General features: G+C 51.9%; 1 protein-coding gene across 4 annotated transcripts; it reads right to left on the bottom strand.

The window, feature by feature from the left end:
* Window positions 1–613: 613 nt before the first annotated feature.
* ASB13 (ankyrin repeat and SOCS box containing 13) lies at window positions 614–15165 on the bottom strand. 4 transcript variants are annotated; one of them, XM_082309854.1, is made up of 7 exons: window positions 15063–15165; window positions 11927–12114; window positions 10918–11068; window positions 9279–9413; window positions 7745–7936; window positions 5811–5990; window positions 614–5469 (listed from the first exon to the last, which is right to left on the bottom strand). In XM_082309854.1, the coding sequence occupies exons 1-6, from the start codon at window positions 15103–15105 to the stop codon at window positions 5863–5865; spliced, it is 837 nt and encodes a 278-aa protein (XP_082165980.1). In that variant the 5' UTR covers window positions 15106–15165; the 3' UTR covers window positions 614–5469; window positions 5811–5862. The 4 variants fall into 4 exon arrangements, with proteins under 4 accessions (XP_082165980.1, XP_082165979.1, XP_082165977.1 ...); XM_082309853.1 differs by having other exon boundaries at window positions 614–5522; XM_082309851.1 differs by having other exon boundaries at window positions 614–5535.
* Between the last annotated feature and the right edge of the window lie 280 nt (window positions 15166–15445).

Here is a 15445-nt window from a genome sequence, read left to right on the forward strand (position 1 = left end):
GGCTTTCTGGGCTGCAAGCACACATTGCTGGGTCATGTCCCATTTTTCATCCACCAGTAGCCCCAAGTCCCTCTCCACAGGGCTCCTCTCAATCACCTGTTGCTACTGGGGATCAGCCGAGGTGCAGGACCTTGCCCTTGGCCTTGTTGAACTTCATGAGGTTTGCATGGGCCCATTCCTTAAGCCTGTCCAGGTCCCTCTGGGTGGCATCTCCTCCCTCTAGCAAACCAACTGCACCACTCAGCCTGGTGTCATCTGCAAAGCCAATCCCAGTATGCCACTGATGACGATATTAAAGAGTATTGGTCCCAGTACAGAGCCTTGAGGGACACATCTTGTTACTAGTTTCCACTGGGATGCCGAGCCGTTGTCGATAACGCTTTGGACGTGGCCGTCCAGCCAGCACAGACCTGGGCTGGCTCCTCCTCAGGAGGGCAATTTCAGCTGGTTGCACAGGTCCGTGAAGCCGCGGGCTGACGCGCTGCCTGCCCGCAGCCTCGTTGCAATTAGGGACGAGGCTGACAAAGCAAGAGGAGCGGGCAGGGCTCCTGCGCAGACCCCGCACCCCGACCACAACCGTCTACGGCAGAAACACAGTCGAAAGAAACACAGATGAAACCTTTCCGAGCGTTTTAATCACGAATAACAGTCCAGCACGTTTGCACCCGCCCAAATCGTACCACTACAACGTGCTAGGAACCATGAAAAATCAGACAATCAGGAATAAATACGAATAGCATCTTCGTAGCGTGCTGTACTCTTTCCAAACAGAGGTAAATGCTTTCTGAGCCCGGTGTCTCAGCGCCTAAACCCAGAGAAGCATCAGGGTATCACAGTTATAGGGCATCTACCGAAGCACAAGCTGCATCTACGCTGCTGGGTGAAAAAGTAAGTTGGTTTGGTTTTTTTTTTTTTTGCAGGACACATGAGGTTTTTGTCCCCGGTGGCATGCAGGGAGGAGAGCCCGGGGTTAACTAACAGCACAGGCAAACCTAAAGGTGCCACGTAGAAGTAGTCAAGGTTTCCAGAGGTCCTAAGAAACCAGTAGAGGTGGTTTTTTTTTTTTTTTTCTCCCTTGTGCTTTGCTACCTTGCTACAGATTTAGGTGCTGGCTTTAAGTTTGAAAATAACAACCTTGGCCTCAAAAACCCTGATTTCAAAATAACCAGCGCTCGGGCCGCCCCCAGGCCAGGGAACAGGACGTTCACCAGCCTCCGAGCTGCCCAAGGCTGGGCCTCAAGCAAGCCCAAGCCAGCAGAGACCCCACCAACTCGGTTTCCACCAGCTCCCACTCAAGCGTGCGGGACAGGCGCCATCTTCTTGCAAGTGCCTGCAAGATCGCTCGTTCCCCTGAAGAAAGGAGGGAAATGATGAACAGGGTGTGTGAAAGCTCAGGTAAATACTCAAGGTCTTCAGCGTTTGGGGTTTGTTTTTTTTTGTTTTAAATCAAGAGGTAGAACAGACACTTCATGCTCCTGCTTGCCCTAACCATGATGCAACCACTCCATTACTCATCTTCAGATGCCACTTTCCAGAGGACACTGAGGTCTTTGTTTGCTGATGCTAAGGTTCGGGCAGCTCTTGGGGTTTGCTCTCTTGTACAAAGTCCCTTGAAGATATTAAAAAATAAAAACACCAACCCTGTTTGTGTTTGATGTCTTCCCTTCGCCGCCGTTTCCTTATGCCGAGACCTGGGGAGCCGCAACCGACGGCACAGATCCTTCCTTCATGCACGGAGGGGAAGGGTGGCTCCTCTCCACCTCGTCCAGGGAAAGCAACGGCTGCTGGCGTTACAAGGAGTTAATTCTTCAGCGCCGCGAGGCCTCCTTCCAAGGCATCCGCTTCAGTCACACCTTGTTTTTTCTGGACAAACTTCACATAGCTGGAGAAAAACTGCTACGATCAAGCTCCCCGCTTGCGAGCCGACCTTAAGAAGCCCGGCCAGCAGCAACCGGCAGCGCCCAGGAGCAAGGCTGACTGTCCAAAAGATGATTTTCACGGATGAAAGCAAAGCCCTGTTCTCACCTGGGCTTCCCCGAAGCAGCGGGGTTATTTCAGATCGCTCCCCGTGCTGCTGGACCCATAGCAAAGGTGGTGGAGAAACCCACAGGAGAGGGGAGGTGGCCCCAAATGCTTGACTGGGTTTGCAGTTTGGGGAGCCCAGAAAGGGGACGGATGAAAGCAGGACCGGCCTGGTGGTTTTGGGCGTGTTTGCATTGGATTCATGCCCTGATTTGACACTTGGATTAAAGGGTGAAGGAAGTCAAATAATAGCCAGAACCTGACATAAAAATAAAGCAAAGGGTGTAACCCAAGCGGAGTCAGCTGAGGAGTTTCACTTAATACCCAGGATTTAGACAGTCTCTTTCATTCCCAGCAATCCCCAAACTCTTTGCAAACCCATGCCTCCTTCGGCTGCCACTGAAACAGCAAAGGCACCCCGTCCCTGTAAACTAAGCGTGAATTGGGTGTTTGGGATCTCCACATTTTTTAACCCATAACCGAGAGAAGTCAACCCTACGTGGCCTGAGGGTACATCACCCAGGCGAGATGCATAAAACTTCCAGAAGATAAAGTCCTCCTGAGACCTTCTTTCTTATACACGTAAGAAACAAAACACAACCAGTGCAAAAATAACCAGAGGAGGAATCTCCTGGGGGCAGCCACAACTGCCTTTCCCAACCCCTACCTGCGATGCGATGGTGCAACGAGAGACGGGTACGGCTTACTGGGATAGAGAAGAGCGTGTCCGCGGCCTCCGGGATGTCTTGCGGGCGATCCCGAGCCGTCCGCTTCTGTGGCTCAGGTCAAGCAGGACGACGCAGCGCGATGGGTTTGCAGAAGCGGAGTGCTGGGGATGGCTCTCTGATGACCTGCCACGGCCTCTTGTATCAGTAAGTGGAATTACCCACAGCAATTCACCAGGAGCGGAGAGACTGTAATCCAAATTTGACCTCCAGCATATCCCCAACACCCGTTAGGGCAATGTTATCTCCAAAGCTTCTAATTTTCATCGTAGTTTGGGACGGCTGCAGTGATTCCCAGCTATCCAGACTATACCTGCGGCAAGGATGATGCCGCTACTCGTGCAGTAACTGCTAACTGCCACAAAAATTGCAGTCTGGGAAATTTAGTGAAGGCAAAACATCGCATTGGTTTAATTTGGCATCGACTTTACCTTTACTCTGAGCTGTAAAACGCAACAGCTCAGAAGATGCTTCACAACCAGCTGAGAAATCCCTGCAGGACTAAACGAACTGAGGGCTAGACAGGTTGGATAAAAGGTTAAAAAGCTCAATCTCAATTTTCCCTTGCAGTTTAGAAACCCAGAAACGTACAAGTAAACACCCATCGGGTCATAAACAGCCACGGCACGATCTGGCCCCCTGCCTCAGTACCACGGCACACCGGGGAACGACTCGGGTGCTGTTTTCTAGCTTGTTGGCTCTCAAAGGACTTTTCCAGACCACCTCTCCCTCCAGACGTGGCCATAAGAAGCAGATATTTTAAGAAAACTGCTACTGATTTGGTGGCTACTGCCACCAAATAAGAGGTGCTTAGCTCTCTCGGTAAATCCTTCTTGGATGCGTGCATTGATCAGCAGGACCTCTTAAAAGAGATTAAAAAAAAATAACCAAACTTTAGAACCTACCAGAGAGGTGACTTAGAAGAGAGGAAAAAAATAAAGATGACGTAAATAGGAACTTGTAATTTTATTCTCGGTCGTTCGAGGAGTCTTCTGGTTTTACATTGGAAACTTGGACTTCACCATTTTGTTATTTCACCAGTTTAGGCAATGTTAAAAAAGCAACCTAACAAGGGATTTGAATTTGAACCAAGAGGGAAGGTTTTCACCCCAGATTACCAAAAGCTGCACTTTCCTAATACATATTTACCTGTAAGGACATGCGTGTTGGGCAGAGGAAGCTTTTCTTGGAAGATACAATACAAAACTTTTATCCTATCGATCACGGGGGTGAATCCCACAATAAACATCTCTAGGGCTTCCCTGAGCTGCTTGGCCATTTCACATTTCTGATACTTTAAACACAAAAATCAGAATTATAAACAGACAGCCCCCCAAAGAGCAGGATCGCAATTTTTTTTTCTGTCCTGTTCTATATGATACCACACAGCAAAAAAAAAAAACCAACACAACAGAGGGGTGCAGGGGGAATGAACCTAACTAAAAATTAAAAAACAAAAAGTGATTTGCTGGTCACCATTAAAGTGCATTCAGCTCCACCTCAGCTCTTTAACCCTGTGCTTATGCTATTTTCCCCCTCCCTCCCGAGGCTGAGCCCCATCGTGCTGGCTGGAGGAGCCCGAGACCTTGCAGGCAGCAGGCAAGCGACCGCTGGCTCTCAAGTGTTAGTTCACAGCATGAAGGATGTTGAGAGCCCTGGGTTAGCTCGATGCCACGTTAGACAGCAGATTTCATAACATTTGCTGTCGTTCAGAGGAGGAATTTGTTCTCATCACAGTGCTAAGACTTGCCATGGGGGCATCAGGGAGCTCCGTTCCCTTAGTACCACGTACCCTGTAGGTTACTGCCTTCAGACAACACGTAACGTCTCATCTGGAAGGTAGACGACAATTTTGGCTCTGCTCATGCAAATGTCACCCTGACGGTTTAAATCACCAAAGGACAAAGCTGCAGTCGCGCCTGCTGAAGCCAAAGGATTCGAGCCCAACACAGCACAGCTCAGTGCTGGCTCCTGCTGCCAACCTCTGGAGAGGCTCCAGCATTGCGAGAGAAACTCAGAGAGGGAAAAATAGAAATAAAAATCTCAAAACCCAAGGCAGAGCCCAGGCCTCCTATTGCCTTTCCCGTGTGGGTATACACCACAGGGATCTGCTGCATCACTGCACAAGGGACGTGCCCTTGCCGTGCTTCAGGCACCACCGGGCAGCAGCTCTGCCTCTTATTGCACATAAAACCAACAGAGTGGCCACAGTGGCTCGGAGCAAGTGGAGAAATATTCTTTGGGACCAGCCATCTGGAGGGAAGCATCCTTGGACGTGCAGCGAGACCTGCTTCCTGCTTGGGCTTGAAAATTAGAGATGGTGATACCCTAGAGGAACGCTACAGTAAGAGCTGGCTCACCTTCAGCGAGGAAGGAGCACGGGCAAAGTCAACCCCGATCTGGCAGCAGTTTGTCCTCACTGCTGGTGTTGAGCCAAAGCCCGCTGAACTTCATGGAAAGTCAGTAACGGGTTGCAGTGCCTCTAATTAGTCCTGAGCTTGCTGGGGACTTAATTTGCCTCCAGCTAGAGCGCGCAGGTCTCTCGAGCCTTGTCCCTTGGCATTAGGCAGTTGTCACTTGAGTTATTAACACGGAGGTGGGCTCCAGCACTCCCACTGCAGAAACACGGACGTCCGTATCCGAGGGTATCACCTCTAAATCCCTTTGCAGTCAGCGGAGACAGGCGCTCCCGAGGCATTCTGTACCACCCCAGCACGGGCATCTAAAACAGGACGGATGAATCATGCTCCAGAAGTATCTATTTCTCTTCACTGACTGCAAAGGGAGCCTGGTTAGATCATACAGAGATGCCTTCAGGATAGAGACACGTAAAAGTAGGCAAGATTAATCCCGCTCAAAGAGCGAGCGCTACAGCCTCCAACATAGTGACAGTCTAACCGATCACCCCAGGAGAGGTTACAACTTCAAACCAGTGCTACACGTTGCCCGAGCCTGTCTTTGCCCACGGAGAAGAGGAAGTGCTGCCTCATAAATACTATTTACACCAGTTTGCTTAAATTAATATTAGTTTCCTGGGGGGAGGTAGAAGAGAAAGAGACATACTTCATACTGCGGGAGCTAAAGAGAGCGTCCTTCCCGGCCACCTTCACCACTGTCAGTTGTAGGACAGGTACTGGATTAATCGCGGAGGAATATTTAGCTTGGCAATCTTCTCCAGTGCTCGCTGCCCGGCAGCTTTCCTCACCGTAACTCTGCAAAGCTGCGACAAACTCAGAGGTGTTTCTAAAAGGAGAAAAGAGGGTGCAAAGTTAGGGCTGCAGCTCAGCGGACGGCTGATCTTCCCACCGAGCACAGACCTCCCAGGAGGGCGATGCCTGGCATCGCCTCCGCTGTGATCACAAGCCTGGCTCTGCTTACAAGCGCTCAACCTCCCACAGCACCCAAGCCCAAGGAAGGCACCGCAGAGCCACGGGCGTGCTCTCTCAAGGCTCGTCCCGATGAAAATCCCACCAGAAACAGCGAGCACCGCTGCAGCGCCCTTCTCCCAGCTCCCTTCCTCACCTGCATCCCCCAAAGGCCAACGGCGCCCACTGCTCTGATCCACTGGGGCTATCCAAGACTTTCAGATTTCCTTAGTGACGCTGTCTTAAGCCTCGTCAACGCCGTATATAGGAACAAAACCTACTTCCAACACCTCTCTACCGCTCCATTTCGCCATCCAAGGATTGCGTCAAGCCTTTTCGCTCAGCACTCTGCGGAGAGCTCCAATAAAACTCCCCAAGTCCCTTCCCACCCACAGCCTCGACGCCGGGTGCCGATGCTCCGGCATGGACGTAGAGTGACAATCGGGCACGTTGCTCTGGAAGCAGTCATTCCTAAGAAGCTGCTATCCCTACCCCCACAGCCTCTGCAATCACCGCCCTCCAAGATCTGCATCTATCCTAGGCCTAGTCCCGAATTTAATGATACAAAACAAAAGAAAAAAAAATACTAATAAAGCTAGTATAGTACTTTTACAATAGTCTGTGTTGAAAAGCAACTACATGTGCAGTTCTGGGTTGAGGGGGCAGCAAACTCTGGCGAGATACCAGGAGTACGTATGGGCATGTGGCATTCAATCTCTTCAGCCAGCTCAGCTGCAGCCAGAGCAGCACACTTCACTGCTCTCCACGACAAGGGAGCAATGAATAACTCGGAGAGACTGCTCCAGGGAAAGAAGTCAGAGGGAAAAGGGGCTATAAGGTGCTCACCACACAAAGGATTGCAAAGCCAGGAAAGACTTTATTCTTCTATAAGGAAGAAATTTTTCTTGCTATAAGGAAGAATTTTTTTACAATGAGAGCGGTGAGACACTGGAACAGGTTGTCCAGAAAAGCTGCGGATGCTCCATCATTGGAAGTGTTCAGGGTGAGGCTGGACAGGGCTTTGAGCAACCTGATCTAGTGGGAGATGTCCCTGCTCACGGCAGGGGCAGGGTTGGACTAGGTGATCTTCAAAGGTCCCTTCCAACCCAAAGCATCCTACGATTCTATGACTTTTAGGATCATCTAATGCCGTGGTGTTGAGCAGCAGTCTGCAAATGCTCAGACAGGTCTGTGAATTACTCCTCCGAGGTCCGCTAAGGGTAACCAAGACACTGATTGATTTAAAACCATCCTTAAACCTCAGTCAAATGTCTCCTCCAAAACCAGACAGGCAGCGCAGCTGAAGTTTAATGCGTTCCCTGCCCTGAACAAAATGAGTTTTCAACTGGGCGATTTCCTTGACCTGACTTAATGCATCAAGCTCATGCTGACACATGAGAGGGACCTGAATTCAGTGCGGGCAGGATTTGGACCACCTTACCACTGTCATTCAATCACAATTAAGCAGAGCTAGCCTACGGCCAGCTGCTGTACATTTGCCACCAAGAACTCTAGACCTTCACGGGAAGATGATCAGGGATCTACAAATCAAAGTGGACTGAGAATCATGATTTGGTGCAATAGAGTTGGCAGCCACCGAATTCCTGGGGCAGGGGATCATCTCTCACTTACTTTCGTAGTACTCAAAGCACTTTGCTGTGGGACTGCTGCTCCAAGTGTAATCCGACGGCTTCTTTCCTCGGTTGTCCCTGGCGTAAATGTTTCCTCCAAATTCAATCAGCATCTCCACCAGATCTACGTTTTTCACTTTTGCTGCGTGGTGGAGGGCTGTCTCGTGAAGTTTAGCCGCGTTCACGTTTGCCCCTGAGGCCAGAAAGAAAAACAAACCTGTTCACGAAAGCCTCGCTGGACCCAAACGTAAGGAGTGGTTTGACCGGAGAAAAAAATGTTGTTAAAACACGCAGGAGCAGCTAGAACAAGATCCAAACAAAACAGCACAAACAGGAAACCAAACTGCTGAACAAGTTCTCGGTGCTGGCAACGCATGAGTTTTCTTCTCTGGCTTGATGTTTTCCTTGCAGAGAAAGGATTTTAGTCCACGTTACCGGGTAAATAAGCTGCTGAGTGTGAAGTTCAGAATTGCTTCCTGAATCCGTGCTGTCCAAAGCCAGCAAAGAGCCGTTCCCAGTCATCAAAATGGAGCGCTCCTACTCAAGGCAAACAGTGACATCTTTGTTAACAGAAATACCCCAGACCCACGAGATGCGGCCGCTCACCATCAGACACTACTGCAGGACCAAGTTTGAGTTACAGATATTTTTGCTTAGAAAGTTTGGCTTTTACAAGCCGACAGCGAAAGGTCTTTCCAATCCCCCCCACAACTGCTTGCATTTTATCATCCGATTTGTTCAGCAGAGGTGAGATGAACCTCACTGAATTCAAACAACTGGCTTTTAGATACGTGTAGCCACACTGAAATGCCCTTAAAATTAACAGGGAGAAACAGGTATTTCTGGGGAATCGATTAATGGGTGCCCAAGACAGGGAACTGGAGAGGCTGGAAACAAACTAGCGTGTAATTTTTAGACAACTAATGTTCAGGGAAACAAATCCCCACCCCTGGGCCAAATCTCCTCCTGGTAAGCACAGGCAAAGACAAGAAGTCCAACTCCAAAGTTAGCAGCAAGAAAACTGGGATGTGAAACCTGGAGCACAGAACATTGACTTGAACGTCTAGCAAACTCATGCGGGCATAACACTAACCAGATCTCCCTGAGGTACGAAGTGACTTCATCTCTGGTTTTCTGTCCAACATCAAAGCCTCACATCTCTCCCTAACACCTAACACGAAACCATATGACTGTGCTACCAAAGCTGAACGCATGCCCAGCAGTTGATACCACTTTTGGGAAGAAGTCGAAATTTTGCTCTAGGGGGCTGAAGAGTTCTGAATTTTATTAAAATAAGTGAATGGGAATGTCACTGGGAACATCACAAACTGGGTATCGACAGGCAGACGCTGAAAAAATGCTTAAGCATTAAGCTTTGCTCAGGCAAAGGCAAAACCTTTGACCTCTGTCATTTATATTATGCTGTGAAGGAATAAGCTCTTCGACAAGAACGCCGCTGCGGAACGCCGAGGGCAACACCGCGCAGACACCACCGTCTCCTGCCCACCCAGAAGCGAAGCCTGTGGCTGCCATACCTGCCTTGAGCAGCAACTTTGCACAGTCCAGATGCTCCCTGGCACAGGCCACGTGTAAGGGCGTCCCGAAATGGCAGTCGTGAGCCTCCAAGTTTGCACCGACGTCGATGAGGAGTTGCACGCACTCTGAGCTACCTTTAGAAAGGGAGGATCTGAGTCAAAAGAAAGAATCCAGCTGAAACGGGAGCGTATGGCATGCTGAGATCAGCTTGACCCACAAACAGCCTGTTTGATATTTGGGGTGACAGCTGCAAAATAGAAATGCTTGTGAGCCAACACAGTACACCGTAGGATCAAGACTGAGACCAGGGCACAAGAAATAGAGTCACATCGGCACGGCGCTGAGCTAGAGCTAACAGGTCTCGCAGGGAGTCAGGTAAAAAAAAACTGATTTCAAGGGTTTGCACTAAATCACCTATAGTTCGTGGAGCTGGTTGTATTGTATACAGCATATATGCTGTATGTATCCCGCCCTGGGTGGATCAGATCACCTTCAAGACCACTCCAGCTTCACTTTTTCCAATGCTAATAATACAACTTACCAGAAAGCGGGCAGTCATCATCAACAAGCCTTAGGAAAAAGGCTTAACAAGGAAAAGCTAAGCAAGAGCTCACAGCTATGTATTTAAGTAACTACCTGTTTGTCAAAAATGCTGTCTCCCACAGCCTTCACAGTCAAAGGGAAACTCTGTCCAGGACAGCATAAAACAAAAACAGTGAAGGGGAGGAGAGAGGAGGTATTACATCTTACAAAGAGGAAACTGAGGCACAAAACAACTAAGAAATTTGGTCACGATCATCTAACGGGGACATTGCCGCTCTCGCATCCCGGCTTTCCTGCTGTTGCATTCATGCAAGTGTAAGTTCAGGGTTGGAATTACACCAAATACCCCTCTGCCGCTCCCCCCACCGCTGCTGCTGTCACAGCCACCCCAGATGCTTGCTCTTGCTCCGTAACCCAGACCCAAACGTCCAGGAGAGGCTTGAGCAGAGGACGGGGGGAGCAGAGAGCGGCTGGCACGTGCCAGCTGGAACATTATTTTGGCCCCTGTAGTTTTCTCTTACCCCCTGAACAGACCCTCCAGCTGGAAAAGGCTGAGAGAGGGACAAGGAGCAGCCCAGGCAGCAACGCTGCCCAACAGTCCCGGGCGCTTTCTTCCCACCTGACAGCTTCATCCATCAGCTCTAAACAACCAGGAGGGGTCTGGGACAGGACCACCTGATTAACACGGTCTCGTGTTTTAATCAGAACAATTTATCCCATCTCAACTTGGATCAGAGGAAAAGGATGCAAACTCTCCTCTGCTCACACGAGCAAAGCTACCTGTTTGGCTCAAGGTTTTCTGACAGAGCATCGAGAAGCTGGTGCTTTACCTGCCTACCATCTGATCCCATGTCCCTCACGTGGGATAAAAGCACCCAGCACAAGGGATGGCTTTATTCATCCGATACCACAGTGCTTTGCGTTCTGCGTTCAAAAGGAGCTGTGCCCGTGTAAGGCGGATAGATTTGCAAGCTGTAATGGTCTGATGAGCAACAACAGCTTATGGTCAATTTAAGATACTTGGCAGATGCTTTTCTTGGGGTTTTTTTTCCAAGCTGCAAGTAACTGCGCAAAGATAAGACCACGCGGGCTCACCATTCATGCAGGCTTCGTGGAGAGGAGACGCTGTGTAAAGGGGAGGGTTCACCTTGGCGCCGTGGGACAGCAGCACTTTCACACACTCTATGCTACCCGAGGCACAGGCGTCGCAGAGCGGCGTGCTGCCATCGATATTCCTGGCATCCACCTTCGAGGTAGGAAAAAAACCATTAGGTACCCGCAGGCTGCTGTGTGACAGTACCCTCTTGCCTATGTTTTCACTTCTTTTAACTCTAGAAATGGTCTGGACTCAGGAAAGAGTTGGTTGCTACTGCCAGCAACCTGGCTTGCGCTGTTCCCATCGCTCTGGGGGCACAGATGTACGTTAATGTCACAAGTTTAGCCTTGTTATTTCCATCGTTGTATTTTTCTACCGCTTTCCTGCTGAAGGTTACAAGCGTTGCAGTTGAGTAACACAACGCAACTCCTCTCTGCTTTAGTGCAAAGTCCAGCTTCGGCGGCGGACTCAGCCGCAGGACCACGGAGCGCACGTGCGCTCCGCTCCGCCGGCTTTGCTCCGAGGACAGCCGTCTTCAGCATGTCACAAGTCACAAGTCCTCGAAGACAGTCATCGTCAGCTATATCCAAAGACCCCGCTTAGCTGATTTTTGTTTCCATAATAAAATTAAAGAAACAGAAGAAGAAACAAGAGAATATATATAAATCCCCTCTGGAAGGTACAGGTCCCCTGCTCCCCTTCTGGCCTCTTGATTCAACGCAGCTAGCTTTAGATGCTTGAGTCATCTAAATTAGATTTCTAGTCACCCTGGGCTCTGTTGGTAGTCAGTGAGGAGAGAGGGGGAAAGACAGAGAGAGAAATACTTCCAGGCAGTTTTTTAAGTCCTCATTAAGCTCAAACACCCTCTGAAGAGGCCTGCCATCCTCTGCTGACTGTCAAGAAAGCCCAGGGTGATGAAGAAGAGCCTAGATGGGGAGAATCCAGATCCCAGAAATAACTTCGGACATCAGGGTGATGTTCCCAGCTGGATCAGACCCAACTACACACCTGGGCCCCTGCAGCCAGCAGGAGCTTGACACACTGCGTTTGCCCTCGCAGGCTCGCCTCGTGCAACGGGGTGATAGAGTCATAGGTGACGGCGTTGACGCAGGCTCCGCTCTCTATCAGCTGCTGCAGCTGCAGGATTTCTCCCCGCCTGGCCGCTTCATGAACCGGTGTTCGATCGGCCCAGAAGCCTAGAGAGGAAAGAATAAATAAGTGAATAAATAAAACCATACATGCGGAGCAAACGGGTCTCCGCGCAGGAGAAAAGCGGACGGGGAACTAGCTGGCAGCTAGAAGAGAGAGCTGGGAATGAGGAGCTTATTCCGCACCGTGCCGCCCCTCAGCACGCGATTTTAAATCGAGTGCTTCATGTTTGTGGGCTCCCCGTTGAGCGCTGCCCTCTCAGGGCCTGTTCGTAATGCTGGGGTCCCTTACAGTTTCTGAAACGCTTCGCTGTACTGGCTTGAAACTTTATCCGAGTACAAACCCCTGCAGCATTCAAATTTCCAGATTCGTCCCAGCGAGCTCTTATTTAGCGTTAGGAGCACTGTCCCTCCTGGCTCCATCCGAAATCACTGGAAACGGGAGACCTCCAGAGAGCAACTCAGCCCACCTAAAAACTATCTTCCTGAAAAGATGGAGCTTTGACAACTAAATTTCTAGCTTCGACGCCTTCGCTGAGCATCTACACCTACACGGGGCAAGTCCGGGCTTCGCGTGCCAGCGCTACCTGACAATATCATCTCCTTTCGGGTGCGGCTTGCTTTCAAGGTAGCAATGAGTAGGGAACAGCCCCGTGCATTTTCATGCAACCTTCAGCAAGATAAATGCATCCTCTCCGTAAAAATAAGTGCCTTGGTAGCCTGCAAAGGCAGGGATTACAGGAGCAGTACGGTGCTCGTCACATAAAGGTCGATACTAAAAACCATTGGCAAACCAGACCTTGCAGCTACAGTTCCTCCCCTTTGAACACATCTCCGTAAGACCCCCATTTCAAGGCAAGCACTGACGGAGCAGGAGAAAAAGGGTGATTTGCCTTATTTTTAAAAAAATAAACACCTTGTCATGTATTTCAGCTGGACTGACCATTCCCCTCTCCATCCCTAAACGCAGCGTTTTATTTATCGGCGTAAAGCAGTAAATGCCAACACAAGCCAGTGGTTATGAAAGATGGAGCAGACCCGAAGAATAACACGATGCCGAGGTGTGCGGTGGACTGAAACCACCCCCTGAAGGGGAATCGCGAGTACCAGCATTTTCACAGCACAGAGTACGTGCAGGCTTTTTTATTTGCTTCTTGATCCTCATTCCCTTTCCCAATATCCCTGAGCAGGATGTTTTTCCTCCACTGAAGCTTCTCGTGGTCAGGAGAAGCAAGAAGTCCAAATGAGGATGGAGCCCTCAAATTGCCAGCCACCGAGCAGCATCGCTTTGTCACCAACAGGACTGGGGAGAACAAGCCCCAGCAGCATTTCATTAAAGGCCTATCGTATATTCCAAAAAAAACCAAACCTGCAAACTGCAGGCTCCTCAAATTTCTTCTCTCCTACTGCACAGTTCCTTACGTGGCAGGCTCACGTGAGAGATAACATCATCGGTCCCCACGGACGGGGCTCCCACATCCACATCCAGCCGGCTGCGCCCGGGGTTATGGATCAGGAGGGAGACTGCAGCCGGGGCCGGACCTCCCAAATCTGCACGTTCAAGATTTACACCTCTGCCTCGCCGACTGAAGCACAAGGCCGGGGAACACGGCCAGTTCCTGATGCAACCAGAGAGCATCCCTACCAGGGGAACCAGCCACGCAGCACGGCCTTGCAGCCGCTGCGGTCCTTGCTGCGGTCCTGCCGCAGGGCAGGCTGCCGGGCTCGGCCTGCTCTTCCAGCCGGCTGTGCCCTCATCCCAGGATTTCTCAGCAGCTCTGCAAGCAGCTTTGCCACCTCCAGCCCTGAGGAGGTAACCCAGCAGGCGGCTGCTGGCGGGAGGCAGGGTTTGGGCCCTCCGGGGTGCTGCATGGCTCCCACCCGCCACCTCCCTCCAAGGAGGGAGCCATCCCCTCTTCTCCAGCTCCCCAACACCGCCTCTTCGGATCACACACGCACATTAGTTTGTGGAGGAATGCTGATAATTCCCCATGCCCAGAAGCAGGGGGTCTCCCAAGAGCATCCTCACCTTCCTCTTACCCCTTTCCTTTGGAGAGGCCACTCGCCCCCCAAACCATCCTTGCCCACCTCCAAACCATCCTTGCCCACGCCTAAACCCGTCCTGCTACCCCCAAACCCATCCTGCCCACCCCCAAACCCATCCTGCCACCCCCAAACCCATCCTGCTCACGCCTAAACCCATCCTGATACCCCCAAACCCATCCTGCCCACCCCCAAACCCATCCTGATACCCCCAAACCCATCCTGCCCACCCCTAAACCCATCCTGCCACCCCCAAACCCATCCTGCCCACCCCCAAACCCATCCTGATACCCCCAAACCCATCCTGCCCACCCCCAAACCATCCTTGCCCACCCCCAAACCCATCCTGCCCACCCCCAAACCATCCTGCCCACCCCCAAACTCATCCTGATACCCCCAAACCCATCCTGCCCACCCCCAAACCATCCTTGCCCACCCCCAAACCCATCCTGCCCACCCCCAAACCATCCTTGCCACCCCCAAACCCATCCTGCCACCCCCAAACCATCCTGCCACCCCCAAACCATCCTGCTACCCCCAAACCCATCCTGCCACCCCCAAATCCATCCTGATACCCCCAAACCCATCCTGATACCCCCAAACCATCCTGCTACCCCGAAACCCATCCTGCCCACCCCCAAACCATCCTGCCACGCCCAAACTCATCCTGATACCCCCAAACCCATCCTGCTACCCCCAAACCCATCCTGCCACCCCCAAACCATCCTGCCACCCCCAAACCCATCCTGCCACCCCCAAACCATCCTGCTACCCCCAAACCATTCTGCCCACCCCCAAACCCATCCTGATACCCCCAAACCATCCTGCTACCCCCAAACCCATCCTTGCCCACCCCCAAAACACGACGCTATCACCAGCCCTCGCCTCCTCCCGCAGCAGACCCACCCTGCCCCTCCATCCACACCCACACCCACCCCGCCGCCCCCACGCACCGATCTCGCCCCGCAGGGAGCCGCTGCTGCCGGGGCGCTCCATGGCCCCGGGCCCGCCGGCACCGGTAGCGCTGGGGCGGCCGCGGCTCCGGCTCCGGCCTCCTCCGCTCCGCTCCGCTCCGCCCCCGGGGCCCGGCTCCGGCCGCGGCGGCCGCCGGGAGTTGTAGTGCCCGGGCGGCGCGGGTGCGGCGGGGTGCGGGGCACCGGTGTCCATGGGGAGCGGGTACTGGGGGCACCGGTGTCCATGGGGAGCGGGTACTGGGGGCACCGGTGTCCATGGGGAGCGGGTACTGAGGGCACTGGTGTCCATGGGGAGCGGGTACTGAGGGCACTGGTGTCCATGGGGAGCGGGTACTGGGGGCACTGGTGTCCATGGGGAGCGG

Source organism: Platalea leucorodia, assembly GCF_965183815.1.
Source record: "Platalea leucorodia genome assembly, chromosome: 4".
In the NCBI taxonomy this organism is placed as follows: domain Eukaryota; kingdom Metazoa; phylum Chordata; class Aves; order Pelecaniformes; family Threskiornithidae; genus Platalea; species Platalea leucorodia.